Source organism: Myotis lucifugus, unplaced genomic scaffold (genome assembly GCF_000147115.1).
Source record: "Myotis lucifugus unplaced genomic scaffold, Myoluc2.0 scaffold_0, whole genome shotgun sequence".
NCBI lineage: Eukaryota > Metazoa > Chordata > Mammalia > Chiroptera > Vespertilionidae > Myotis > Myotis lucifugus.
In genome coordinates this window covers 1,409,427-1,435,593 of record NW_005871048.1, presented here as the reverse complement: position 1 = coordinate 1,435,593, position 26,167 = coordinate 1,409,427, and the positions used below count along the sequence as shown (strand labels likewise).

At 46.9% G+C, this 26,167-nt stretch overlaps 1 protein-coding gene across 1 annotated transcript in view; it reads left to right on the top strand.

Annotated features, from left to right (window-relative positions):
• LOC102437321 (myosin-16) overlaps positions 1 to 26,167 on the top strand; it is a 54,842-nt gene that overhangs the window by 10,387 nt on the left and 18,288 nt on the right. Inside the window, exons 11-29 of the mRNA XM_006081066.3 lie at positions 81 to 349; positions 1,951 to 2,121; positions 3,812 to 3,991; positions 5,747 to 5,873; positions 6,653 to 6,711; positions 7,619 to 7,706; positions 8,080 to 8,197; positions 9,420 to 9,540; positions 11,001 to 11,137; positions 12,457 to 12,538; positions 14,549 to 14,722; positions 16,258 to 16,485; positions 17,950 to 18,054; positions 20,313 to 20,399; positions 20,600 to 20,745; positions 21,870 to 21,960; positions 22,833 to 22,889; positions 23,521 to 23,607; positions 25,709 to 25,954. Of these exons, the coding sequence (XP_006081128.1) occupies positions 81 to 349; positions 1,951 to 2,121; positions 3,812 to 3,991; positions 5,747 to 5,873; positions 6,653 to 6,711; positions 7,619 to 7,706; positions 8,080 to 8,197; positions 9,420 to 9,540; positions 11,001 to 11,137; positions 12,457 to 12,538; positions 14,549 to 14,722; positions 16,258 to 16,485; positions 17,950 to 18,054; positions 20,313 to 20,399; positions 20,600 to 20,745; positions 21,870 to 21,960; positions 22,833 to 22,889; positions 23,521 to 23,607; positions 25,709 to 25,954 (2,573 nt within the window). The remainder of the gene's footprint in view (positions 1 to 80; positions 350 to 1,950; positions 2,122 to 3,811; positions 3,992 to 5,746; positions 5,874 to 6,652; positions 6,712 to 7,618; positions 7,707 to 8,079; positions 8,198 to 9,419; positions 9,541 to 11,000; positions 11,138 to 12,456; positions 12,539 to 14,548; positions 14,723 to 16,257; positions 16,486 to 17,949; positions 18,055 to 20,312; positions 20,400 to 20,599; positions 20,746 to 21,869; positions 21,961 to 22,832; positions 22,890 to 23,520; positions 23,608 to 25,708; positions 25,955 to 26,167) is intronic.

The following is a 26,167-nucleotide window of genomic DNA, read 5'->3' as shown; positions in this document are numbered from 1 at the left end:
AGACCATACTAAGTTTCTCCATGTCAGGGCACCATCTTTCTTTCACTCACCTGTTTTTTTTTTTTTCCATCCCTGCTCAGTGGCTGACAAAGTCGCCCATCTCATGGGTCTCAATTCCGGGGAACTCCAGAAGGGCATCACCAGGCCTCGGGTCAAAGTAGGCAACGAGTTTGTGCAAAAGGGCCAGAACATGGAACAATGCAACAACTCCATTGGGGCGCTGGGCAAGGCTGTCTACGACAAGATGTTCAAGTGGTTGGTGGTCAGGATCAACAAGACCTTGGACACCAAGATGCAGAGGCAGTTTTTCATCGGGGTGCTGGATATTGCCGGCTTTGAGATCTTTGAGGTGTGTCTGGCTTTGCCTTTTATTTCTGCTTTGGGGTGGCCATCCTCCCTTTATAAGCTACTTTTCACCACCATGACACCTTGGACCTGGAATGGGTCAATTTCAGTTTGCTCCTGGGTCTCCGACTTTTGGCCTCCAGAAAGGTTCATCTCCATTTGCCTCGTCATAAAGAATGATAATGGGCAGAATGAGAGGTGTGCTGGAGCCAGACTGTACTGGCTCACAAGAGCTGATTGCTACACTTTCTGGAGTTTTGTGAGCCAGTTGACATCATGTTGATATATGGCCCTGGTGTATTTATACCATGGAAATTGGCCAACACTACAAATCAGGCTCTTGTTTTTTTTTTTTTTTTTTTTTTTTGATACAGAGAGAGATTGAGAGACAAAGAGAGAGCTGATTTACCAACACATTAGTGGCCTCCCACTTCTTGCCCACAGAAATGAGACGCATATTATGGGTCAGGAAGATTTTGCCTCTATAATTGGAAGCTGCACTTTTAGGAGTCAGTAGACTGATTCTGAACTCAGGGTGTCCGTCAACTGGTTGTGTTGCTTTAGGAAAGTGTCTACGCCTCTCTGAGGCTCAGTTTTCTCAACTCTAAAATGAACAGGCTGGAGGAGATGATCTCTAAGGTTCATTTCAGCTCTGCTATCCTATTATTCTAAGATTTCTACTAGCCACAGATGGATTTTAAAAAAACACACACAAAAAACAGCTTAGCCCAATTTCTTTCAGGTTCTAGAAGGATAATCTGGCTGCTGTCTACAATAGAATAAGTTAATTTCAGAGGTAGAAAGAGCCTTAGAGTGTCTAAACTGTGCTCCCTACAGTCCTGGCCAGCCACTGACAGTCAGCAGGAGTGGACTAGGGAAGAAAGAGGACACCCTGTGCCTATAGCAGAGTGTGTGCAATGAACAAACAGAAATCAAATCTCAGCTTGGTCATTTCCAAGCTGTATGTGCCTCTGTTTCCCCATCTATAAATGGGAACTCCAACCATTCTTGCCTTGTAAGTTTTTTGAGAAAATGCATCTTAGCCCAGGGTCTGATGCATGTATATTGCTCTGTGGTTTCAATGGCACCTGCACTTAAACTTGTTTTTCATGAGGCTTCAGCATAGGGTTTCATTCAGAGAAAGTAGTCTCTGGCTTTTTTTAAAAAAAAAAAAAAGGCTTATAAATTCCTCAAATCCCTTCATTCTACAGATGAGGAATGAGATAAACTACAGAGAGAGAGAACTGTCAAAAGGCAGAACAGGGTCAGATCTATAAAAACATCTCAAATGATTTCCATCCCTGGAAAGAAAATGGTTCTTTCCACAAACATTTTTGTTAACTACACAGGCCAGAGTCTGGCTGCCTATGTTTTGGTCCTGGCAGTGCTGTGTGTCCAGGGGCACATGCTCAAGCTGTTTCGTCTTTGTAGGGAGGGTAACGGAGAAGGGCTTCTCACAAGGCTGATGGGGCCAGGCATTTGGTACAGTGCCCCATACGGATTGGCCCTTGGCAGATTTTAGCTCTGCCTGTGGCTCATCTTTTGGTCCTGGGAAAGGCTCTGTCAGTGTCTGGGCTGAGACCCCTCTTTTTGTCCTCCTGACAGTTCAACAGCTTTGAGCAGCTGTGCATCAACTTCACCAACGAGAAGCTGCAACAGTTCTTCAACCACCACATGTTTGTGCTGGAGCAGGAGGAGTACAAGAGGGAAGGCATCGAATGGGTCTTCATAGACTTTGGCCTCGACCTGCAGGCCTGCATTGACCTCCTGGAAAAGGTAACTGCTCCTCAAAGGAGTGGCTTGGAGAGAGACCAGGCCCTGACCAGAGCTCACATCAGGAGGGAATTTCACTGGGGTCTGCAGGGAGACAGAACCTGGATTCGGGGCAGTCAGCAATACTGCTGATGACTTTGGTTGGCCTGACCCAAGCATGTCAATCTTGCGGATTTGACATGCTTGGCTCTGACCTCTAGCTTCTCTGCAAAATGGGTATATCAGTGACTAGAGTGACCATGGTTAGTTGGGCTATTGCCTGCCTTAACTCACTGGATCATCACAAGCTACCATATGTGGGGGGGAAATTATTATAACCATTTCACATAGGGGAACATTGAGGCACAGAGAAGGGAAGCCACTTGTCCAAGGTCATACAACCTATGAGTGGAAAAATTGGGCTCTAACCCAGGCAATCTAATTGTCTCTCCTGTAATCACACAATAGGGATTATGTTGGTTTAGCAAATGGCCTAGTTCAAGAATAGATATTCTTTGATTAAATTCGGAAAAGGGATAGAAAAAGGACATTAATGGGATAGATGAAATTTGAACAAAGTCTGTTCATAGTATTACACCAATGTTAATTTCTCAGTTTTCATTATTGTACAGAGTAACTTATGTTAACATTTGGAGAAGTTGGATGAAGGATATTTAGGAATGCTTTACATTATTTTTGCAAGCCTAAAATTATATCAAAGTGAAAAGTTAAAAAATTTTAAAAGAAAGAACATATCTTATCTCTTAGGCTCATCCTTAAGCCCATCATAGAGAATCTATCATCAAGATAGCCAGGGGTGCCCGGCCAGTGTGGCTCGGTGGTTGAGTGTCGATCTATGAACCAGGAGGTCATGGTTCAATTCCTGGTCAGGGCACATGCCTGTGTTGCAGGCTCAATCCCCAGTGGAGGGCATGCAGGAGGCAGCAATGATCAATGATTCTTTCTCATCATTGATGTTTCTACCTCTCCCTCTCCCTTCCTCTCTGAAATCAATAAAAATCTGTATTTTTAAAGATAGCCAGGGGTCTCCGATGTGGGCTCAGCTTTAACCCTCCAGGAAAACAGAGTCTCCAAAATCAGGCTGCATGCATGATTCATCCACCCCCAACACCTGCAAATATCTCCCTGTCCAGCTGTCACAGAGCCTGGAATGTTCTCATGCTTGAGCTTTGGGGTTAAGCATTGCCCTCTTCCAGAAGTCTTCTTTAAATATCCAGACTTCCCATAGGAGGGGGAATATTAAGGCACTAATAACATTTATGAGCACCCCTTTTTTGTGTTTCTAGGTAGAACAACATGAGGCCCCTGGGTAGTCAGGAATGTCATTGAGGAGGAGTAGATAAAAGCAGATAAATTAAACACAGAGAGGTCAGGTGTTACTGATTTCACCCTTTTTCTGAGGGCCAAACCTACCTAGCACCACTGTACGGATGGGGTTAACATCTGGGGAGCTATCTGCTCCCTTCAGACTTGTCTTCCCTTCTTCTGGACTACATGAATTCTAGCCTCTTTCAAGTTTAAATGGCCATGCGAAGACCAGACCATGACGTGCCAGGCATCATTCCCAGAGTTCTGCTTCCTGGCCACATGGGTGTGTGAGGCACCCCTCCCACCAACCCCAGGCCAACACCAAAGTGTCCCCTTTGTGATCCTGTGGCCTCCTCTAACGCTGTCCATTCCTCTTCTCTTCTAGCCCATGGGCATTTTCTCCATCTTGGAGGAGCAGTGTGTGTTCCCCAAGGCCACCGATGCCACATTCAAGGCAGCCCTATATGACAACCACCTGGGCAAGTCCAACAACTTCCTCAAACCCAAGGGAGGAAAGGGCAAAGGGGCTGAGGCCCACTTTGAGCTCGTCCACTATGCAGGCACTGTGAGTATTATCCTGTGGCCACCTACTGGCTGCTGTTTCTTCTTCCTATAATAGGTCCTGACACACCCTCCCTGAGGCTTCCTGCCTCCAACTAGTACACCCACGATGAAACAGGGTGATCAGCTCATTGACATAAACTCCAGTTCATACTTCATCACTGCATCTGAGAATTCAAAAGATATCCAGCCTAGGATGCCTGCTAGGGAGTGACCAACAGTTTTTACCCTCAGAACTGCCAGGGCCACACCATGATATATGGCTGTTGGTTTGACAGGTGAACTTCAGTCTTGGTCAGAAATGAGAACACTTGAAAAAAAAATTCCATGAGCCCATTAATCATTTCCTAAATGATTAACTCATCCCTCTGAAAGCTTGTGGCTGCCAAACCAACAAGGTGACATCTCTGAAGTGGCTTTTCACTCATGACAATCCCAGTCCTCAGGGAAGGGGGAAATTAAGTGCAAGCAGGATGCAGGTTCTATTTGAATAATTCATAGGGGAGACAACATTTATCCATCCGGTTTATAAGAATCTTTGGCTTCCTTGGGATTTCAGTATTGCCATAAATGCCAATGTTCCTGTTACCACTAGAGTTTATTGACCCTCCTTGGGTTTAACTGCAGGAAACAGTCGCCTCAGCACCAGAGCCACCAGGAAAGCTGCTGTTGGATTGAGCATTGGGACCAAGATTTTATAATCTCATCAACCATAACAATGTCAATTACTCACAAAATGAATAGTGCCAACATCTAGAGCAGTGGTTTTCAACCTGTGGGTCATGACCCCTTTGGGGGTCAAACGACCCTTTCACAGGGGTCGCCTAAATACATCCTGCATATCAGATATTTACATTACTATTCATAACAGTAGCAAAATTACAGCTATGAAGTAGCAACGAAAATAATTTTATGGCTGGGGGTCACCACAACATGAAGAATTGTATTAAAGGGTCTCGGCATTAGGAAGGTTGAGAACCACTGATCTAGAGCAAACAGCAGGCTTGGGGCTGAATTGCAGTGTTCCACCCATCTCCCACACTGAAATGAGAAGCAATGGAATATTCAAAGTCAAATGGGGACTCTGCACTTCCAAGAAGGCTCTAAAATAAAGCCTGGAGATGACAAACATCTATGCTCTATAGGACATAAGAAACCCAAACTTTTGGGGTTCTCGTCTGCTCCCTTGTTTCTCAATACTCAATGGAAGGATCTGAAAGGCTCCTTCCTCTTTGCTCTCCTGCTGGTGCCACATGGCAAATGGGAGACATAAATTTGTGGATTTCCAATTACCTGGACACAATGGAGCCCCCAGAAATAGATAAGTGAAGCCCCCCACCATTCCACCAGGCAATGGCCCAGGATATATGTGCTTCTCAGCAAGGAGAGACCAAATGCTCTCACAGGGAAGCCAGTCACTGACAGTAATACCATATCACCTGAGTAGAAGAAGATCCAGTGGTCAGGAAAGCTCGATGTGGCCAGCAAAGCAAGACATGCAAGATAAGGTCACAGCCCAGCAGAGAGCAGCTGGGAGTCCTGGTTTGTGGGCAAAGGCCAGAAATTGGGTGTCCTAGACAGGTAAACTGCAAATGCCCAAGAAAGCAGATGATGGGACCTCTATGTGGGATATCCCAAGACTCCAGGGAGTCATTGGGACAAGAATGGAAGTACCAGGAGATGGGAGATTGGTCTTGGGAACTGAGAGTAGGTAGAGTTATAGGTAGAAATATAATTACTGGCATTTTCCCTTTTCCAGGTGGGTTACAACATCACAGGCTGGCTAGAGAAAAACAAAGACCCCCTGAATGAAACAGTGGTGGGCTTATTCCAGAAATCGACAATGTCAATCCTGGCCATTCTCTTCAAAGAAGAGGAGGCTCCAGGTATGGCTGGACCCTTGTTGTGTCCAGTCTCCCTATGTTGATGCCCTTTTGTGGCCAAAAGGAAAGGGGGAAAAAACAAAACTTTTTCATTCAACTCTGGATGGATGGATGGATGGATGGATGGATGGATGGATGGATGGATGGCATGTTGCTTAAGGTAGGCCATGGAGGATACTACCATAGAGGGATGCAGATGCAACCTGAGAGCTTTCATCAACTGAATCAATCATCCGGTCCATATCACCCGTAGGTGGAACAATACTGCTTTGGAAAAGTTGTTGCCCAGAAGCTCTGTGCTTATTTTCTGCTCCCTGCTTGCCTTTGTCTGAGGCAAATGCCAAGCCCAGCCTTACCTCCAGCCCAGTCTAGGTTGTGTGGCCCATAGGGGAACACCCTGGGTGAGAGTTGCCCAATTGGGCTGCCACTCAGTGGGGCAAGAACTGCAAATCTCCTTTGGCTCAGAGATGTTTTCACCACCAACATGCAATTCTTCAGGTGGTCTGTGTGCTCTTCCTCTTCCCCAGGTGATGGGAATAGTTTGTCCCCTTGTGCCAGCCCTAAATCACCAAGGGCTACACTCTCTCCAAGGAGCACAGTACTTCTTTTGGCAATTATGTCACAGTCAGCCATTGGCCCACTCCCTGATAGATCTCATTTTCCCGATGGGAGGACCCCACCTTAACGAGTCCCAAAAAGTTTTTAAAGCCAGAGAATGCATATCCTTGAGATAGCCTCCCATGCTGGGTGCTGATGTGAAACGTATTGTCTCTCTTTCTCAGCTGGAAGCAAGAAGCAGAAGAGAGGTTCCTCCTTCATGACAGTCTCCAACTTCTACAGGGTAAGTAGGGGCTGCCCCAGAGTCCACCTTGCATTCAGTGCACCTACCCCTCTCCTTTCAATGGTATGGTGGTATGGCTGCCACCTCACAACCAAGGACAGGATGATTTCATTTCTATGACTATGGTTGCCTCTTGCATTTGAGGAGTCTGTTTCCTTCTGAAGGGGTCACAGAACCACAGGACAGTAGAGAATGATGGGACTTGCCCAACATGACAAGTGGAGATATCAATGGCTAAGCAGCTCTTGTGCCCTAGAGTTAGTTGGCATGTCTTCTTCCACAAAGTTTGGGCATTACTGGAAACATGTTCTAAAGTGCAGAAGGCATGTCTTCTTCCACAAAGTTTGGGCATTACTGGAAACATGTTCTAAAGTGCATAAGTGCAGCCAATGAGGAGATGTTACACAAAGAAAGATTTTAATATTTCCCAAGAATCAGCTGTCCTAAGGCAGAGTGGGTCACCTCATTGGAGGATCCAGGCAGAGGAGGAGGAACTGTTTAGTAGGGAGGTTAACAATGGACAGGGTTTGGGCCACACACAGGCACTATGGCTCCTTTTACTGTCAAGATTTTATAATGATCCAGCACTGAATCAGAAGAGGCCCTGCTTCTTGTAAATCATGTCACCTTAGGCAAGTCACTGGACCTCCGAGAGCACTGCTAACCAACAGAACATTACACAATGACAGAAATGTTCTCTTCTTTCCAACATGATGTCCAATATGGTAGCCATTATCCATATGTAGCTAGTAAGTACTTGAAAGTGGATGCTGTGATTGAAAGAACTGGATTTTAATTTTAATTTAATTAATTAAACTAAATAAATACCTCTAATGAGTGTAGGTGTCCTGCAACACCAGTGCCAAATTTACTCACTCTTCATTTTAATTTTTCCTCCATTCCCCAGGAGCAATTGAACAAGCTGATGACCACCCTCCATAGCACTGCCCCTCATTTTGTCCGCTGTATTGTGCCTAATGAGTTCAAGCAATCAGGTATATCATGGGGACGTGTATCCCTGCTGAAAGTTCTCAGGAGCTGTGAATTTGGTGTCTGCTCCAAATTAAGTCCAATAACCAGGAATGATTGGGGCTAAATGGGGCATGAAAGAATCCCCAACAATGGATAATCCAAAAATTGTGTTCTAGCTGCTTTGTACAACAGAGTGGTGTCCACCCAGACAGAAGTCACCCTCAGGAGAGCCTTTGGGACTTTGCTGAATTGTGGGGAACAGGGGCCCCTGGGCAGTGATAGGAGGAGACTAGGGCTGATGATGTCGATACTCAGTTCAGTCTTCTTAAGTGGCAAGAAGTGGCCTGTCCCACCATAGAGTAGTGACTCCCCATCCTGTGCCCTCCCTCTTGGCAGGTGTGGTGGATGCCCACCTAATCATGCACCAGCTGGCTTGCAATGGAGTCCTGGAAGGTATCCGTATTTGCAGGAAGGGCTTCCCAAACAGGCTGCAATACCCAGAGTTCAAACAGAGGTGAGTGAGTGGTATGTCCCAGAAACCTTGACAATTTCCAGGGATTGACTATTGACAAATATAATCCGATTGTCACAGACAATGGGTACAAAGACGTATGCTGCCTCACTACCTCTACTTCACTACACATTGGCCCACATTTCAACTGCCATCACCTGCATTTCTTTGCCTGAGGGCTTTCTCGGGCTGCTGGGGCCTTCTTTGCTACTTGGCAGGCTGAAAGTATCAGGGATTAATGCCTCCCCAGGAGCAGCCTTCAACCAATGAGTAAGGGCAGTTGGTAAATAAATATTTCAGCTCCCTCACCATTCTGATGGGGTAACTCTGAGGTGTGTCCTACACTGGCTGTCAGATCAGATAGCAACATGCTGGTAAATGTTAAAAATGGGCTCTCCAGGTTTTAAAAAAAAAAGAAACCCTGATTTGTAGTGTCTGCCTGTTTCCATGGTGTAAATACTCCCACCACAGCTGATTTAAAGCTACCAATGTGGCATCACTGAATGTGGAGTTGGGAAGAGATGCACACTATTCACTCTTATGAGCCAGTAGGAGCAGGTTCCAACTCACCACTGCTCCTAGTGTCCCCAGCAGGATTAAGATCCAGTTGCCTGCTATAATAACTGGCTTGATAGCATGCCTTTTATTTGCTTCCCAACCCACTTCCCAACTCTGCCACTTCCCAATTAACTACTTGCACTTGAATCCTGGTCTCAGGGTCTGCTTCCAGGGGAACCCAAACCAAGACCCCATCTTTGCATTATTTTACTTCTACTCCCTCTCTACTTGCTAGAACATGTGACCATAGATTGATAGAGTAAGAAGGGTCACCTGAGGTCATCTTGTTCAAGTCATCTGAAGTCCCTAATTGTGTCCAAGTCATCTGAAGTCCTTCCTAATTGGGGAAGGACTTACCCAAGATCACAAAGGGGGTTGCTTGCAGGTCAGGAAAAATAAGTAGTTCTCCTATGCCTGGAAGAAAAGAAGTTTGGTGTCTTCATTTCTACAAACACCTCCCCCCTGAAACCTCAACCCACACTGACATTTAGTCCCCAAGTCTCCTGTCAGACACATCTATCTGCCTGCTGTAGTATCTGTAAAAGAAATCTATCCCCTGCCTCAAGGGCCATGCCATAGATCAAGGGATAACTGCATGGACAAGCTTTCATGCTGCCAGCTTGGAGATGACACTGACTGCATGACTGCTGTTACCCTCTCCTGACAGGTACCAAGTGCTGAACCCCAACGTGATTCCTCAGGGATTCGTAGACAACAAGAAGGCCTCAGAGCTGCTGCTTGGGTCCATTGACCTGGATGTAAATGAATACAAAATTGGACATACCAAGGTAGGGTCTTCCAGTGGTACAGCCTCCCTATCACACTCAGCCTTGTTTTAAGAAGGTGAGCTTCAAGATGTGAATTCCAGCTCCACCACTGGCCAGTTGCCTGTCTTGTACAAGCCTCTTGGCTAATGAGACCCTCAGTTTCCTCCTTTGAAAAAGCAGGGCTCATAAGGTCAATTTCATCAGACTTTGGGGTGACTAAAAGTACCATACATGAGAATCCAGCTCAGACAGAATACTAAATAAATGGTAGGATATTTCTTAGGATTGTATGACCCCAGATTTCTAAAAATAAAAGGAGCCCATCAGAATCAAGGTCCTGGATTTGACCAGGGCATGGCAGTACATGTGTGGTTCGGGTCTTCGGGTTAAGCACCATAATCCTAGCCCACACACACCAACAGCCCCAGCCCTGAGCTGGCAGATAATTCTGGGTTGACTCAGATGGGGCAGCCACTGGATCCCGACACGGGACCTGGGCTATCCTTTGTCTGTCTCACTTCCTGGTCTCACAGAGTATTGTCACGATCGTTAGGGCCAGCCAGGTTGACAGTGAACAGTGTCCATCTATAGCTACCTGATCAGACTGGACCCCAACGTGACAGCCAGGGTGACATGGGAGGAGCACTGGCTTTACAGTCAAGAGGGTCAGGCTCATAGCCTGCCTCTTGTGTAGCCTGGAGCAGGTCACTTGCCTCTCCTGGTTTCATGGGTGGCCCAGGCGAGTATAACTTCTCCACAGGCCTGGTGTGGCTCAATGAATGTGACCAAAGTTTGCATTTCACAAGTCTTGTTTTCCTGGGGATGAGTCCCACTGACACACAAGAGCTGGATGCCTGAAATTGTGCAGCCTTAGTACAACTCTGTCTCCTTTCTGGAACTCCCCACCCCCCACCCCTAGCTGATCACTATCCCCTCTTCCCACTCCCAGATTCCCATGGGATCCTGACTATCCAGGCTGCTTTGCATGGTGGTAAAAAATGGAGGCCCCTTGACACCCTAGCTTCCAAGCAATCACAGCAGTGGGGATTATAAGGATCTCACACTTTACTCAGAGCTTCATAGTTACAAAAGTTCTTTTCTGCCTGTTATTTAATCCTTATAACAACTGTCTAAGGAAGGGATCAGCATTCCCATTTCACAGATAAGGAACTGAGGCCATAAGATGTGAGGAAACATGTCCAAGGTGACCCAGCTAGTAAGTGCAAGACCAGGTCTGGAGCCTATAGGAGAATCCAAGGGCAAGAGGAACTAAACACTGAGGCTACAGTGGCCCTGCTATTGGAGGTGTCCAGGCTGGGGCCAGCTGATTTTGAGGGGCCTCAAATACCAGCACTAGACTGTGTCTCTTAACTCTTAAAGACCCTTCTGAATCGCTGGTGCTTTGATTTTAACCCCCACTCCCAAGTTGCTGCTATTGGTGACAGCTGGGCTATTTTCAGATAAGTGTGTCTGTCCTCTAGGTATTCTTCCGAGCAGGCATCCTGGCCAAGCTCGAGGACATGCGAGATGAACGTCTATCCAAGATCATGACGATGTTACAGTGTCGGCTCCGGGGTTTCCTTATGAGGGTTGAGTTCAAGAAGATGCTGGAACGAAGGTAGCATACATGAACACCAATGGGGCAGGACCACTGAAGCCACACACATCCTTACAAAATGACCAGGAACCCCGCCATACACACAGTGGTCAGCTCCATTAGTGACACAGTGCAGTGAGGTGCCAATGTCTTTGCTGGACCAAAGAACCCTGTTGGGAGGCTATAATAGTTTCCCAAGGCTGCCAGAACAAAGCCCCACAAACTGGGTGTCTTAAAACAACAAAAACTTATTTTCTCATAGTTGTGGAGGTCAACAGTCTGAAATCGAGGTGCTGGAAGTCCATGCTCCCTCTGAAGCCTCTAGTGGAGGAACCTTTCTTGCCTCTTTCAGTCCTGGTAGCCCCAGGCATTTATTGGCATCACTCCAATCTCTGCCTGTCTTCATATGGCCTTCTTCTCTGTGTCTGTCTTCAAATCTTCCTCCTTTTTATAAGGATACCAGTCATCTTGGGTTAGGGTCCCACTCTATTCCAGTATAACTCATCTTAACCCCAATAATTTTACATCTGCTAAGACCCTATTTCCAAATAAGGTCATATTCACAAGCACTGGGGATTAGGACTTCAACATACGTTTTGAAAGAGACACAATTGAACTCATAACAGGGACCACCTAACCTACAGTGTATAAGCTACTTTCATAGCCATCCCCTTACTTGCTCCATATGATGATGATGATGCTGTGAGAGGGAAGTGGGAGGGCCAGTACCGCCATCTTATAGATGTGGAAACTGAGGTCAGAGAGGTTAAGGAACTGGGCCAGGTTCATGCAGAGTCAGGATTAGATCCCAGAAATCCTCATTCCAAATCCCTGCCCTCAGAATCCTGTTTTTCAGTCAGCTCCCCAAAACAGTACTTAGAAAATATCTCAGGCTGCCCTGCTTGACTTGTGACTGACTCTGGCAATTTGTGGTCATAGAATTAGTAATAATAGTAGCGATGGATAAATAATAACAGTAATGAACTCCTGATATCCAGCATCAGGCCCCCTGTGACCCCAGCTGAAGGCAGGGACATTGATTAGGGGCTGAGTGGTCGGATGGCAACCCAAGCCAGTCCAAGGCTTTGGTGCCTAGGAAGTCACTGGTAAAAGTCAGTCAAATGAAAATGCAAGGGACAAGAAAGGGTGGATTCCAAAGACTGCTGATGTATGGGATTAGGAACCAATCGATGATTTCCGGTGAGGAAAGGAAGGGAAATGCAGGAAGAAATGAGTAGTCTGTCTCAGCCTTATGCTGTCTGAGAGGAATGGTTCCATCTGGGAGGCCAGCCCTGACACGTGCATTTTAACCCATGCAACCCTGAATTCTCTTTTTGCAGAATTGGCCTGAAAGTCATCCAGCGGAACACACGCAAGTTCTTAGAGCTGCGTTTCTGGGGCTGGTGGAAGCTCTACAACAAGGTGAGGACTGAGGGCTAGGCCAGCTGGTATTGCTGCTATCTGCGGGCGGGGGCCTTAGTCCTAGGTAGAAAGAGGTGCCTCTTGGGGGTGGAAAACCATGGATACTGCAGGGACAGTTTAAAAATGAGAATGCCTTGGAGACAGAGGAGTCTAGCCTCCTTCCAGACAGGGGCTAATTCCTCCCTCAGAAAAATCATAGTGTCTTCCCCCCTTTCATCTCATCCCTAAAAATAAAATACACTTAGAGTGGAGAGAAGCCCCCCACTCTGCTGCAGAAAGTGGGCTTGGTTATCAGTGCCCCACCCCTTGGGGTTGAGGCATCTTCAACTCCCTTAGTGAAGTCCTTGGCTTCAGAACTGGGGTGGCCTCAGGAAATCATGAGATCTGACATCTCATTTCCCAGATTCTTCCAAGAGAGCAGTGAGGGCAGTGTGAGTCAGCCAGGTGATGGGGCTGCTGGTGCCCCAAGCAGCCAGGCCATCCTCAACCAATGCGGGAGGCCATGAACCATCCTACTGCATGCAGGTTGAATCACACCAGGTTATGACATCACAGCTGGGGCCCCCATTGAGAGGGAACACACCACTGGGCACCAAAGGAGCCAGGTGCAGGGCTGCCACACTCAGCCGACAGGAGAATGCTTGTCTCAAGGGGCAGCCACATGGAGAATTAGGACAGGTTCCAGGTCATCTCGGGTGGTTGTGAGCCCCCCACACCGCACTCAGAAGCTTCTTTTCCCTCCCAGAGAAAAAGTGCTTTTAAACAATTGGTGCTGACCACAAATTTACCCTAGTAAAGGGAGAATAGTAAGTTCCGCATCCCCAAATGTGCCCACACATAGGCGATTGCAGAGGGTCCTAGATGAGCATTCTCAAAGTTCATCATCACCGGCACATTCCCCACCTGTTCAATGACTGAGTTTTTTTCTTTATATCAACTCACTGTTTTGATCTTGAAAATTTATTTTACAAGGAAACTTCATTTCCTTAACCTGCTCTAATCTCATCCTAAGCAAATAGCATCCATAAAATTACGAATTTGACAAGTTCTTTTTCATTTTTAAAAAAAATTTTCAAAATTATTTGTTATTATTATTAATAATTATTTTAAAGTAACTATGTAACAATAAAAATCAAAGGGTTTCAATGCAGTGCTGGAATCCATCTCACCTGTCCCCTTTGTGTATGGATTACCATTTAGGAAGTCCCAGACCAACAGCTCTTAGGTCTTTCAAGCAGACACAGTGATCACAGATGACAAGGAGACAGAGCCTGAAAGCTTCCCTGTTCTTTACTAGAAAGTAAAACTTCACTAATTAAACATTCAGGGCAAGGTGCTATTCCAATGAGTAAAAACATAAAATAAAAATCCTTTACTCTTAGTATATTGACTACATGCTAATCTTATTTAACTAAGCCAGGTAGGATGAGTCAGCGGAGAAAAACACACTTTCACTGAATAAAAAGTGTGACAGCTGTTGTAGTGCCTACATAACCTGTTTATGCGAACTTTGCCACTTTGGAGAGCAGACACAAGAGAGACAGACAGAGAGACATAAAAAAAGATTTTAAAAAAAATGGAGAGATGGAGATATGGAGAGAATAGATGATAGATAGATAGATAGATAGATAGATAGATAGATAGATAGACAGGGCACTCAATAAGAAAGAAAAGCAAGGGAAAGCCAAGTTGTGGATGTAGCCAGGGCTCCAAGCACAATTTACAAAACAGCTGTAAACACTGGGTGCAGCTAGATACTGAAGACCATCTAACTTTGTGTTTCCTGGGATCAATGAGCATCCTGAGGATTGATCTTAAGAAGAATGGGCCTTCTCTGTGGAGGCCAGACATGCTTTGGCCTCTATGGAAAAGGGCTCTTCCTCACAGCTGCAGCAGGAGTTGCTTTCCACCCCAGTGGGGACATGAGGCCCAGCCTGGCAGAGCCACCACAACCCGTCTCTCAGTCCCCTGGCGAAGCCCATCTCCCTAACACTCTATGATATTGCTCAGGTCAAGCCGCTCCTGAATGTGGCCCGGCAAGAGGAGGAGATGAAGGCCAAAGAGGAGGAGCTGAGGAATGCCATGTCCAAGACACAAGAGCTGCTAACCAAGGTCAAGGATATGGAGGAGAAGGTGGCCACACTCAGCCAGGAGAAGAACGACCTCAAAATCCAGCTGCAGGCCGTACGTGGGGCCCTGGGGGAGGGACAGGAGCTGGGGGCCTTGGCAACTGTCCAGACCTCAAGGGTTGCCATGAGTCAGGCCCTAGATGGGAGGATGAGCTTCTTGCGAGTTGTGTGCCTCCAGCCTTCTCTTTTCTTCATTGTAATGTCACCCTTGACCCAAATACCAAAATGTCTCTATCGAAGTCTTATTTGCCCTCAGCACACACAGAAAGGCTGGCCCTGCGAGGCTTGTCCAGACAAGATGTGGTGGGAGAAGCCCCCGAAGTGAGCCTGGGTCTGCTGTAGGACCTTGGGAACTTGCCCTCTTTGCCTACGGTTCCTTGCCTGTCAAGTGCAAACACAGCAGGAAGAACAAATGACCTAGTTTGCATGGGTGCCTGACTCAATGCCCCCCTCCCTGCATTCCAATATAACGACTATAGTCACTGCTGTGACCCTCCTGGTTTACCAAGGATCCTTCTCTGATTGGACCCTCACAAACACCCCTTAAGATACCCAATTTTCACATGTATCTTACAGGGTAGAAAACTCACTTTGACCAACATTTAGAGCAGGGGTGGGCAAACTTTTTGACTCGAGGGCCACAATGGGTTCTTAAACTGGACCGGAGGGCCGGAACAAAAGCATGGATGGAGTGTTTGTGTGAACTAATATAAATTCAAAGTAAACATCATTACATAAAAGGGTACGGTCTTTTTTTTTTTTTTTTAGTTTTATTCATTTCAAATGGGCCGTAGTTTGCCCACGGCTGATTTAGAGACTTCATCAAGGTCCCAAGCCCATCAGTAGAAAACCCACAATTGTGAGGGGTTCGATTCTATCTTGGGTCCTTCCTGCTTAGCATAGTTTCTTCACATCCTCTTAACACCCCTGAGGAGTTTCTCCAGCCAAGAACCTTATTTTATGTTTGGGAAGACTGGGCCCTAGTGAGACCACAGTAATAAAAGAATCTTCCATTTACAGAAGCACCTCATGAGCTCCATCCCTTTACGCCTCACGGTGTTGTTTCCCTTATTTTGTAGACAAAGATCTGAATTTCAGTAAAGTTATGCCATGAACAAAAGTCACACAACTGGGCCAGTCTTCTGTCTCTGTGTCCAGTTGTTGTCTTACACCACTGACTCCATCTTGGGGAGACCCCAGTGGATCCCCAGGTTGTCCCTCCTCTACCACTTATTGCCTGTGTGACTTTTGACAGCTCCACCTCTGATTAAACCTTAAGGTGCATCTGATCACCTGGGATCTCATCAAAATGCAGATTCAGATGTAGCAGGTCTCACCTGGGGCCTGAGATTTAGCATCCTAACTAACTCTCAGGTGCTGCAACTGGTCTGGGGCCCACACTCCTAGACTACACTCTGTCACTTTGTCGTACACAATCCAAAGGAGCTCGGAGCTAGCCCAGCCCCTGTCCAACCTCAGGACACATTGGGAGGGAGGGGGCCGTCCTGTCAGCCAAAGGACTGCCCACCATCTTGGTCCCCTGTGGGAGCCTGGACCCCTAATTTTGACTGGGGCTCTTTTTTCCATCAGGAACAAGATAACCTAATGGATGCGGAGGAGCGCCTGACCCAGATGATGAAGACCAAAATGGAGCTGGAGAGCCAGATTGGGGACATGCGGGAGCGGCTGGAAGAAGAGGAGGGCACAGCTGCCTCCCTGAGTGCCACCAAGCGAAAGCTGGAGGGGGAGCTCAGTGACCTGAAGCGTGACCTGGAGGGCCTTGAGACCACCCTGGCTAAGACAGAGAAGGAGAAGCAGGTGAGGTGGCCTTGGGCACAATCACACTCCTCTCAGGGTCAGGGAATCCCAGCTCGCTCACCCTGCAGGGGTCACACCAGGAGCCTCGCCATCAGCTACATGGGGATATTTTTTTTAATCCTCACATGAGGATATGTTTATTGATTTTAGAGAAGGAGGAAAGGAGAGAGAGAGAAAAAAAAACATTTATGCGAGAGAGAAATATTGATCAGTTGCCTCCCACATACACCCCAACCAGAGATTGAACCTGCAACCTAGAAATGTACCCTAACTGGGAATAGAACACGCAATCTTTTGGTGCACAGTATGACACTCCCACCAACTGAGCCACCCAGCTGGACCAAATGGAGTTATGTTAACTTAATTAAATACAATTTAAAATGCAGTTCCTCAGTCAACCGAGCCCCATTTTGAGTGCTCAATAGCCACATGCAGCCAGTGCTACTGTGTTGGACAAAGCAAACTGAGAACACACATCCATTGTTACAGAAAGTTCTGTTAGAGCAGCTGCCTAAGGGGCCTGAGAGCTCTTCCCGTCATGGTGCCATCCACACTCAGACCTGACTGGTTCTCCTCAAACCTGGGATTCCCGGCATCTGCATCAGCCTGCTGCCCACTTAGCCTCAGCATCCTGGCCCCTCACAGAATGTCCTGCAGCATCATGTTCACTCTTCCTCCCTTCCCTGAAGAGGCAACCCTATCAGAAGAGTGGGGCCACTTATAGCTGCTCAAACAAGCAGTTGATGCCCTCCAAGTGGCTCCAGGGGGAGCCCACTTGGTGGCCCTTGGCCCCAACACCCGCTTCATACCTTGTAGGTGTATGGGGTCCATGAGCAGGGAAAGGTAGACATAAACAAACCCATGCCTCTCCAGCTCTGATGTGCACCCAAACCATCAGGAACCTGATAAGATGCAGATTCTGGGCTGGCAGGTCTGGCAGGGACCCAGGACCCATGTTTCCAACACATTCTTCGTCAATGCCACAGCTATCATCCAAGGACCAGGCTTTCAGTAGCAAAGGCCTGAACTAGTGGTTCTCATTGCTTCCCTTACCCCCAAGATTCTGACTTGGGTGATTGGGGTGTGACCTGGGTATAGTATTTCTCAGGCTCCCAGGAGACTCTAGAGCAGTGGTTCTCAACCTTGGCTGCACATTAGAATCACCTGGGAATCTTTTTAAAATCCTGATTTCTGGGCCTCATCCTCCGGAAATTCTGTTTCTTTGTTTGTTATGGGTGGGGCCACAACATTAGTAACAAAGAAACAGAATTTCCGGAGGATGAGGCCCGAAATCAGGATTTTAAAAAGATTCCCAGGTGATTCTAATGTGCAGCCAAGGTTGAGAACCATTGCTCTAGAGTACAGCCAAATCAAGGACCCTCTCTCAAAACAAGTGCCTCCTCTCCTCCCACCAGAGGTGTTCCCAGCCTTAAAGACCTGTCTCTCTCTCACCCGGGTTTCCAGGCCCTAGATCACAAGGTCCGCACCCTGACTGGGGACCTCTCACTCAGAGAAGACTCCATCGCCAAGCTCCAGAAGGAGAAGAGGGCCCTGGAGGAGCTGCACCAGGTGAGCACCGCCCACTTCTCCCCTTGGCAGAGCAGGCAGACCTCAGATTTGTCACCCTCAGCTAGGGGCCCTCAGGAAACTCACAGAATCTCCCTAAATCTCAATGCCCTCATCAGTGAAGTGAGCATGGTCACATCTTGATGCCTTCCTTCTAGGTTTGTTATAAATGGGACAACCATATAATTTATCACCCAAACTAGGACAGCTTTCAGAGTGAAACAGGGACAACAGACAAAAGTCAGGATGGCCCCAGGCACAGTGGGAGGTGTGATCCCCAGAGTCATAAAAACGAGGTGGGGCACAGGGAAGTGACCTTGAGCTCTAAAGCACCAGTGAATTCTGACGCATTGCTGCAACAACAGACATGAGGTCTTGAGGTCACAGGCAGACCCACCCAACTATTATAGGCTCAGGCTACTAAATACAGAGCCAGCTCTGACCAGCCTCCAGCCCAGGCCACCTCCTAGCTATGGAAACACAGGTGCAAAGAGCGAGTGGAAGCTCAGAACCAGACAATGGACCTTCATCCCTGTGTTTGCTGAAACCTGAATCCACAGCATGTCCCCTGAGCTGCCTCTGGAAATACCTCTCCTTCAACTGTGACTCAACTATATCAAATACCCAGAGCCACTTCTTATAACAAATACAGCCAATTCTCATGATTCAAGGTAGTTATGTTCTATAAAATCATCACACACACTGAAATAGCAAAAAACTAAAACTCTGCTCCTAGGGGAAATTTAGGGTTAGGTTTCTGTAAGCCTTTGATCATAACATTTTGTTAACCAATCAATACATAATACATATGATTATGATCAATACATTATGTTGTTTTATGTGTGTATGTGTTTAAAGGCGCCTTTTTAGTACATATTGTTGATTCCTTAACATTGAACCCTTGGTCAACAGCACTCTATCTCATGCCCGAATGAAGCTTATCTACCACAATTTCCTCTGTAAGAAACATCAAAGCTTTCTTGTGCTTAGGAACACTAGACAGCACTGTGTGTGGGTACATTTTAACAGTGAAATAACCAACAAAAAGCACAAAAATGTAAAAATGTGACACTAAATAGACTGCGAAAAGGACACTTGTTTGCAGTATGAGATAAAACATGAAGGCAAGGCATCATCTCATTTGATCTCAGCTGAAAAACCCCAGGTGACTCAAATTTTTCACCATTCCACTAATATTTGTGGATGACCATGAAAGCACCATGAGTATTGATTTGGGGATTACAAATAATATTAGCAAGTAGGTAAATTGGCAGGTAGATTATCCTCAAATAATGAAGACTGACTATTTTGGAAGACTTTCTTACTATCCTGAAATAAAAATATAAATAGAGCACCCTTCAATATAAAGGAGAAATAAATGGAAAATAATTTATAATAAACTAGAGGCCCGATGCATGAAATTCATGCAAGGGGCTCGGCCCTCGCAGCCCTGGCTTTGTCCAGCAGGTCAGCCGGAAGGTCGTTCAGCTGTCTGGTCTAATTAGCATATTATGCTTTTATTATTATAATAAATAATAGAGCTGTCCATGTGTAAAAGATAAAGCAGATTGACTAGTAGATATCGTGAGCAGTGGGCTATCTGCCTGAGCCTGTCTACAACGGCTATAGATGGGCATGGGAGGGTGTGTTGGCGACCCAGATAGCAAAGTGTGGCGGCTGTCACTGCTGCAATTTAACAAAACGGTGAATAACTCCCGGGAGATTTTTATAACAATACATAAATCATCTCTCAATTTTCATGGTAGATCATTCTATTAAAATGTAGTGTATACTAAATGAAAAAAGTATTTGAGTTATATGTAAAGTTGTGGTGGGTTCTAAGTTCAGAAAAGGATAAATGGCTGTTTTATTTACATGAGGGTCTGGGTGGGACATCAAGCATGTGGACTACAGACTTATTCTTCATGGTGCCAGATTGTCCAGAGCAAGACAAGAGGTACAGCATCCCTGGAACTACACACTAAGTGACAGTGTGGTCCCCAATAATTATGACAACCAGAAGCCCCCACAGATTTCCACATGCCTGTGGAGAACCAGAGCCCCCCTACTGACCCGAGGGCTTACCTGCTGCTGACAGGTGCTCAGGTCTGCCCCAGCCTCACCTAGCACCCAGGCACAGGCACTCAGTAGCTGTTCACTGCAGTCAACTCAACTCAGCTCAGAAGTGATGGCAGAAAACCAGGTCTGACCAGCTGCTCCTGTGTACATTGTGGGAAACACGTATGTATCTTTCCTTCCAGAAAACCCTCGATGATCTGCAAGCTGAGGAGGACAAGGTGAACCACCTGACAAAGAGCAACAGCAAGCTCAACACCCAGATCCATGAGGTAATGCCCACAGCTGGCCAATTCTACACTCAAGGACAGGGTCCTCAGATACATTTTTGGAGCTGGACTGACACATCCCCCAGTTTTAAAGCACCCAGGAAGTGAGGGCTCTTCTGATGCCACAGCTAAGGAACCAGGCCCAGTCTTATTTCCTATTGTGTTCTGGACCGAGACTCACCCCTCCTCTACTTTCTCCACAGCTGGAAGATAACTGGGAACAAGAAAAGAAAATCCGGGCAGAGGTGGAAAAGGCTCGTCGGAAAGCTGAGAGTGACTTGAAGATGACCATTGACAATCTCAATGAGATGGAGCGGTCCAAGCTAGATCTTGAGGAGGTGGTGAAAAAGTATGCCAATGCAGTCATTCATTTCTCTGTAATAATATTAGCAATATCTAGCATTTTCTAGATGGTCCCAGGCTCCAGGCACTGTGCTGAGGGATTCACATGTATCCATGCCTGTCACCAGCACCTCCTATGTGCCAGGCAGTGTGCCCACCAGGAAGGCTATAGGGAGAAAGGAGTAGGTGCTGTCCTGTCTACAGGGCATCAGACATGGCCAATTGGATGATGAAAAGGAGACTTGTATTAAGCAATGCATGCATCTGAGGGCAGAAAGTTTATAGAAACTTATAAACTGGGCTCTCAAAGATCACAAGTTGAGAGGGTATTTTATCAATATCACTCTGGCAATAACATGGAGGAAAGATGGAGTAGGAAAAAAACTAAAAGCAAGAAAACAATTGGAAGGCTATTGCAATAGTCCAGGCATAAGCTTGAACTAAGTAAGAGGCTGAGGTGATGGAGATAAGGAGTAAGATAAGGAAAAAGGAGTAGAATTTGGATGTTACATCTTTGAAGTATACGTTTCTAAGGCAGTTTTAAAGTACCTCAGACTGCTATGAGGGGCATAGCAGCAAAATCTGCCTCTCAGCACATTTCTTCTGTGGCACACCCAGAAGGTGCATGTGGCCTTGCCCATCCTCCTCATCTACTCCTCCTGTCATCTTAGTTTTCATATGTGGCTTCTTGACACATGGAACTCACACATCAGAAAGACACAGCCTTTTGTTAAAGCTTTTGGAGGAAATTTTCTCTAAAAAGGCAAAGCATTAACGTGATTCTGTAGCCCCTAGAATTCAAAGTGCACCAGAGCAGTGATTTCTGTCTGGCTTGTTCACTGATGTGTCCCTAGAGCCCCAAATGATGTCTGGCACATAGTAGGTACTCAATAAACATATATCAAATTAGTAAATGCATGAGTGAAAGAATAAGTGAATGAAAAGCCAGTGGAATAAATTCTGGGACTCTGTAGGGTGAGTCCTTCTGGGCTGTCACCCCCGAAGGCCAGGGGGTTGGGGGCAAGTATTTTTCAGCAGCTTTAAAGCCTCCTCTGGCAGCCCAGTCCCTATTCTCAGCTTACTAGTCTACCCTCAGAGCTTTTCCTCAGGAGATCAAACCTTCTTTTGCAGGAGGGATATGGAAATCAATTCTGTCAACTCTAAATATGAGGATGAGCAGTCTCTGAATTCCACACTGCAACGGAAACTAAAGGAACACCAGGTATGTCCAGGACCGGGAAGACTGAACCTGCCTTTTGAGATGCGCTTCCCTGCACCCTTTTCTCACAGCAGCTGATTGGCTACTAAGTTTTCCTGAGGAGCAAGATTGCCACAGTCCTTGGAGGTGACACATATTAGCCTCACTGAGGGTTAAATTCAAAGTCCTTACAATGGTTAAAATGCCCTCTACAATCGCCGCTGCTTCCTCACTGACCTCATCATCCACTATCCCCACCACCACCACCACCATGCTGGCCAGCCATGCTGGCTCCATGAGGGCACTCACATATCCCAGCCTCCCTCCTGCCTCAGGGCCATTGGTTCCCTCTGCTTTTGACAGTTAGCTCCCTTCCATTACCTCCTTTTTTATTTATTTACAAAAGGCCTGGTGCATGATCAGGGCCATCTGGGCCATCTCACCCAGTCCCAATCAGGGTGATCGGGGTGGTTGGCCAGAGGGAGGGACCGCAGGAGGTTGGCTGGCCAGCCCCGCCCTGATCAGGGCCGATTGGGGTGGGCCGGAGGGGAGGGGGGGAGGGAGGGTGGCTGGCCATGGGAGGTTGGCTGTGGGAGTGCACTGACCACCGGGGGCAGCTCCTGCATTGAGCTGGTGGTCAGTGCACATCATAGCGACCGGTCATTCGGTCGTATGGTCGCTTAGGCTTTTATATATAAAGATTTATTTTGTTGTTGTTCATTAGATTCCACATATAAGTGAGATCATATGGTATTTGTCTTTCTCCTACTGGCTTATTTCACTTAAGCATAATACTCTCCCCCATTATCTCCATTCTAAAAGGCTAACTGGGTAAGTTTCCCACAGAGTTAAGATAATCCCCCTCAACCCTCTTCTTCTGCTTACTTTTCTGCTAGGCCCGAATTGAGGAACTGGAGGAAGAACTGGAAGCTGAGAGGGCAATGAGAGCCAAGGTAAATGACATACTGCTTTTACCTTTCTTGAGTCAAAGGTCCAAATGCCAGCTACAATCCAACCATAAGCAGAAACAGAGAGGAGGACAGGTTTCCAGTTGAAAAGGCCTCGTTGTTTCTTGCTACACGTGGACCTTAATTATCATGTAAGATGCAAAGATGCTGCTTGTGGTTTGAAACCAAGGAGAGAAGGCTAGCTCTGCCTGGGACAGGTGGTGGAGGCAACATTAGCTTAGGAATTCAAAGACTGAATTCAACAGGCTGAGGCAGGGAGGCATTTCAGGCCAAAGCAATAAAATAGCACCTACTTGCACAGGAACAACGGTGTAAAAGGAAGAGCAAAGAGTGGAGGGAGGGTTGAGGGCAGGGATCCTACAGGAGATAAGACCATAAAGATGGTGGGAAATAAATCATAAGATGCCTAAACTCCAGAATCAGCCAAACTGGGCTGGGGGGGGGGGGCAGGATGGGCAGGCACTAAGGCCCACCCAGTGCAAGGAGAGGGACAGACAGCATCCTTCACTGAGCACGTGTGGTGGCTCCCCAGGCGCAGGCCCCTGGCCTCACAAACACCATGCGGAAAGAGGGACTCATGGATGGCTTCAGTCAGTGTCATTCACTCTTACCCCAGGTGGAGAAACAACGCAGTGACCTGTCCCGGGACCTCGAAGACCTCAGCGACAGGCTGGAAGAGGCTGGGGGAGCCACTTCTGCTCAGGTACCATCCTCGGGGAACCTGGGAACCCCAATCCTGCCTGCCTACCGGGAGAAAAAAGTGCTGGATGACAGACAGTGGGATAAAGACCAGCTGGTTTTTTGCTGAATTCCTGGGGCTAGCTGGAAGAGAAACTGATTAGTAATAAAAGTAGGCAAGAGAGAGGCTGATTTGGTCCACTTCCTTCTGGGGCTCCTTAGTGGCACTAATGGAAGCAGGATTTGGGTTGAATGCAGAGGGCGGGTATTCTAAAATAGAGTGTATTAATAAAAATAAAAACTTTGAGGTACAGTAAGGCCAGAAGATGAGGAGGGGATTGCCACTGAAGAGGTAACAGTGACCCTTGAACAACACAGATTTGAACTGCATGGGTATATTTATACGTACTTTATTTTTTCAATTGACCCACATAGTTCAAACCTGCATTGTTCACGGGTCAACTGAAGTTTGCTACAGTTCCCTAAAGGAGCGGACATGCCAGGCAGAGACACACAGGGAAGCACCAGGGTCACTCAGGGGGCAGAGGGAAGGGGAATTGTGAGCAAGAGCCTTTGTTATGGTTTCTGAGGAAGGCATGGGAGCAGGCTTAGATTGGCTAGTTTGGATCATTTTGGAGGGCTCTGGGGCATAGGGGTCATCCCTAGTTGTCTAGTACTTGGCCATGGGTGATTATGGTAACCAGATAGTAGCTGAAAGTATGAGAGCCACATAAAGGAAGGAATTGGGGGGTGGGGAGGCTCTAGATTGGTTGGTGGTGATTGAAATTGAGTTGTTTGCTATCTCTGGGAATTAGTTAAACCTGGGAGGCGCCATCCTTTTGGAGTCGGCAAAGCCCCAAATGTCAAAGCACCAGAATACAGAAAATATAGACCATGTTACTACAGTGCGGTGACCCCACACTCCAAGAGCACCCCACTGAGAGGCGAATGGGGGCTGGAATCTGAGCCATGCCTCCTGGGGTGGAATGTGTCTTCCTCTAACTCACATGCAGGCATCATGGAGACTACCAGAAGCCACATGATACTCTCATAATTTCATGAAGTCAGCTCTCTTGCAAATGTGGACCCTGGATTAGAGCAGAGAGCATGAATGGCGTCCCTTATCACTGGAAGGCTGGATATCCTTTCCTTTGGCCCCCGGACTCCATGTCCTGTTACTTCATCATCCTGGCCACAGTCTGCTCCTTGTGGAGCTGAACTGAAGCAGGTGTCCAGCTGGGGTCAGATCCTGGCAGAAAACAAAATCATCCCAGATGGTTTGAATGAGGGGCATTAACAAAGGGACTATCTCTAGCATTGCAGGGAGTTAAGAGAACAACAGGGAGCCATTAGACCAGTGGTTCTCAACCTTGGCTGCACATTAGAACCACCTGGGAATCTTTTTAAAATCCTGATTTCTGGGCCTCATCCTCCGGAAATTCTGTTTCTTTGTTATGGGGGTGGGGCCACAACATTAGTAACAAAGAAACAGAATTTCCAGAGGATGAGGCCCAGAAATCAGGATTTTAAAAAGACTCCCAGGTGATTCTAATGTGCAGCCAAGGTTGAGAACCACTGCATTAGAGCAAGAGCTATAGATAAGGGGCTGCCTGGTGGGTTCCTTCTGAAGGCTCTGAGAAAGAATTCATTCCAGGCCTCTCTCCCAACTCCTGATGATTTGCAGACAATCTTTGCTGTTCCTTGCTAATAGCTGCATGGTCCAGTCTCTGCCTCTCTCATGGCCTTTATCTTATGTGTCTCTCTGGGTCCAAATTTCCCTCTTCTTATAAAGACAACCAGTAATTAGAGATTAGGGCCCATCCTAATCCAGAATGACATTTTAACTTATGTACATCTGCAAAGACCCTATTCCCAAATAAGGTCAAATAAAGTATCGGAGTTAAGATTTAAACATATCTTTAAGGGAAACATAATTCAACACACAACACTATCTAAACAAATCCTATAGGCAACCACCCAGAGGCTTAGGATTGATATTTTAATCAGAGCATCTCATTAGTGGGGTACAGGAATATCGAAGGACCATTGAGCAGGTGAGCAGTGTCCACCCCAAGGAGACCAACGCCAGCCAGTCCTGCTAAGCCTTGCTTCTCCTCTACCCCCAGATTGAGCAGAATCGCAAGCGGGAGGCCGAGCTGCTGAAACTGCGGCGGGAGCTGGAGGAGGCAGCCTTGCAGAGTGAGGCAACAGCCTCCACCCTGCGCAAGAAACACACAGATTCCATGGCTGAGTTGACGGAGCACGTGGAGAACCTGCAGAGGGTCAAGTCCAAGCTGGAGAAGGACAAGCAGGTCATGAAGGCTGAGATCGATGACCTCAATGCCAGCATGGAGACTGTGCAGAAGTCCAAGGTGAGGAAAGCCCCCTCCCAGAACCACAGGAGGTGCCCTGGCATTGGCTCTTACACAAATATTCCCTGAGCCCCCAGCAGGCCTGAATCAAGGTCTAGATCAGAGGTGGGAAATGTCTGGCCCACGGGCCATATAAGGCCTGTGAAATCATTTGGTCTGGCCCTGCCAAGACAACCAGAGGCGGCACTCAAAATTCAATAAATCTAAGAGCAT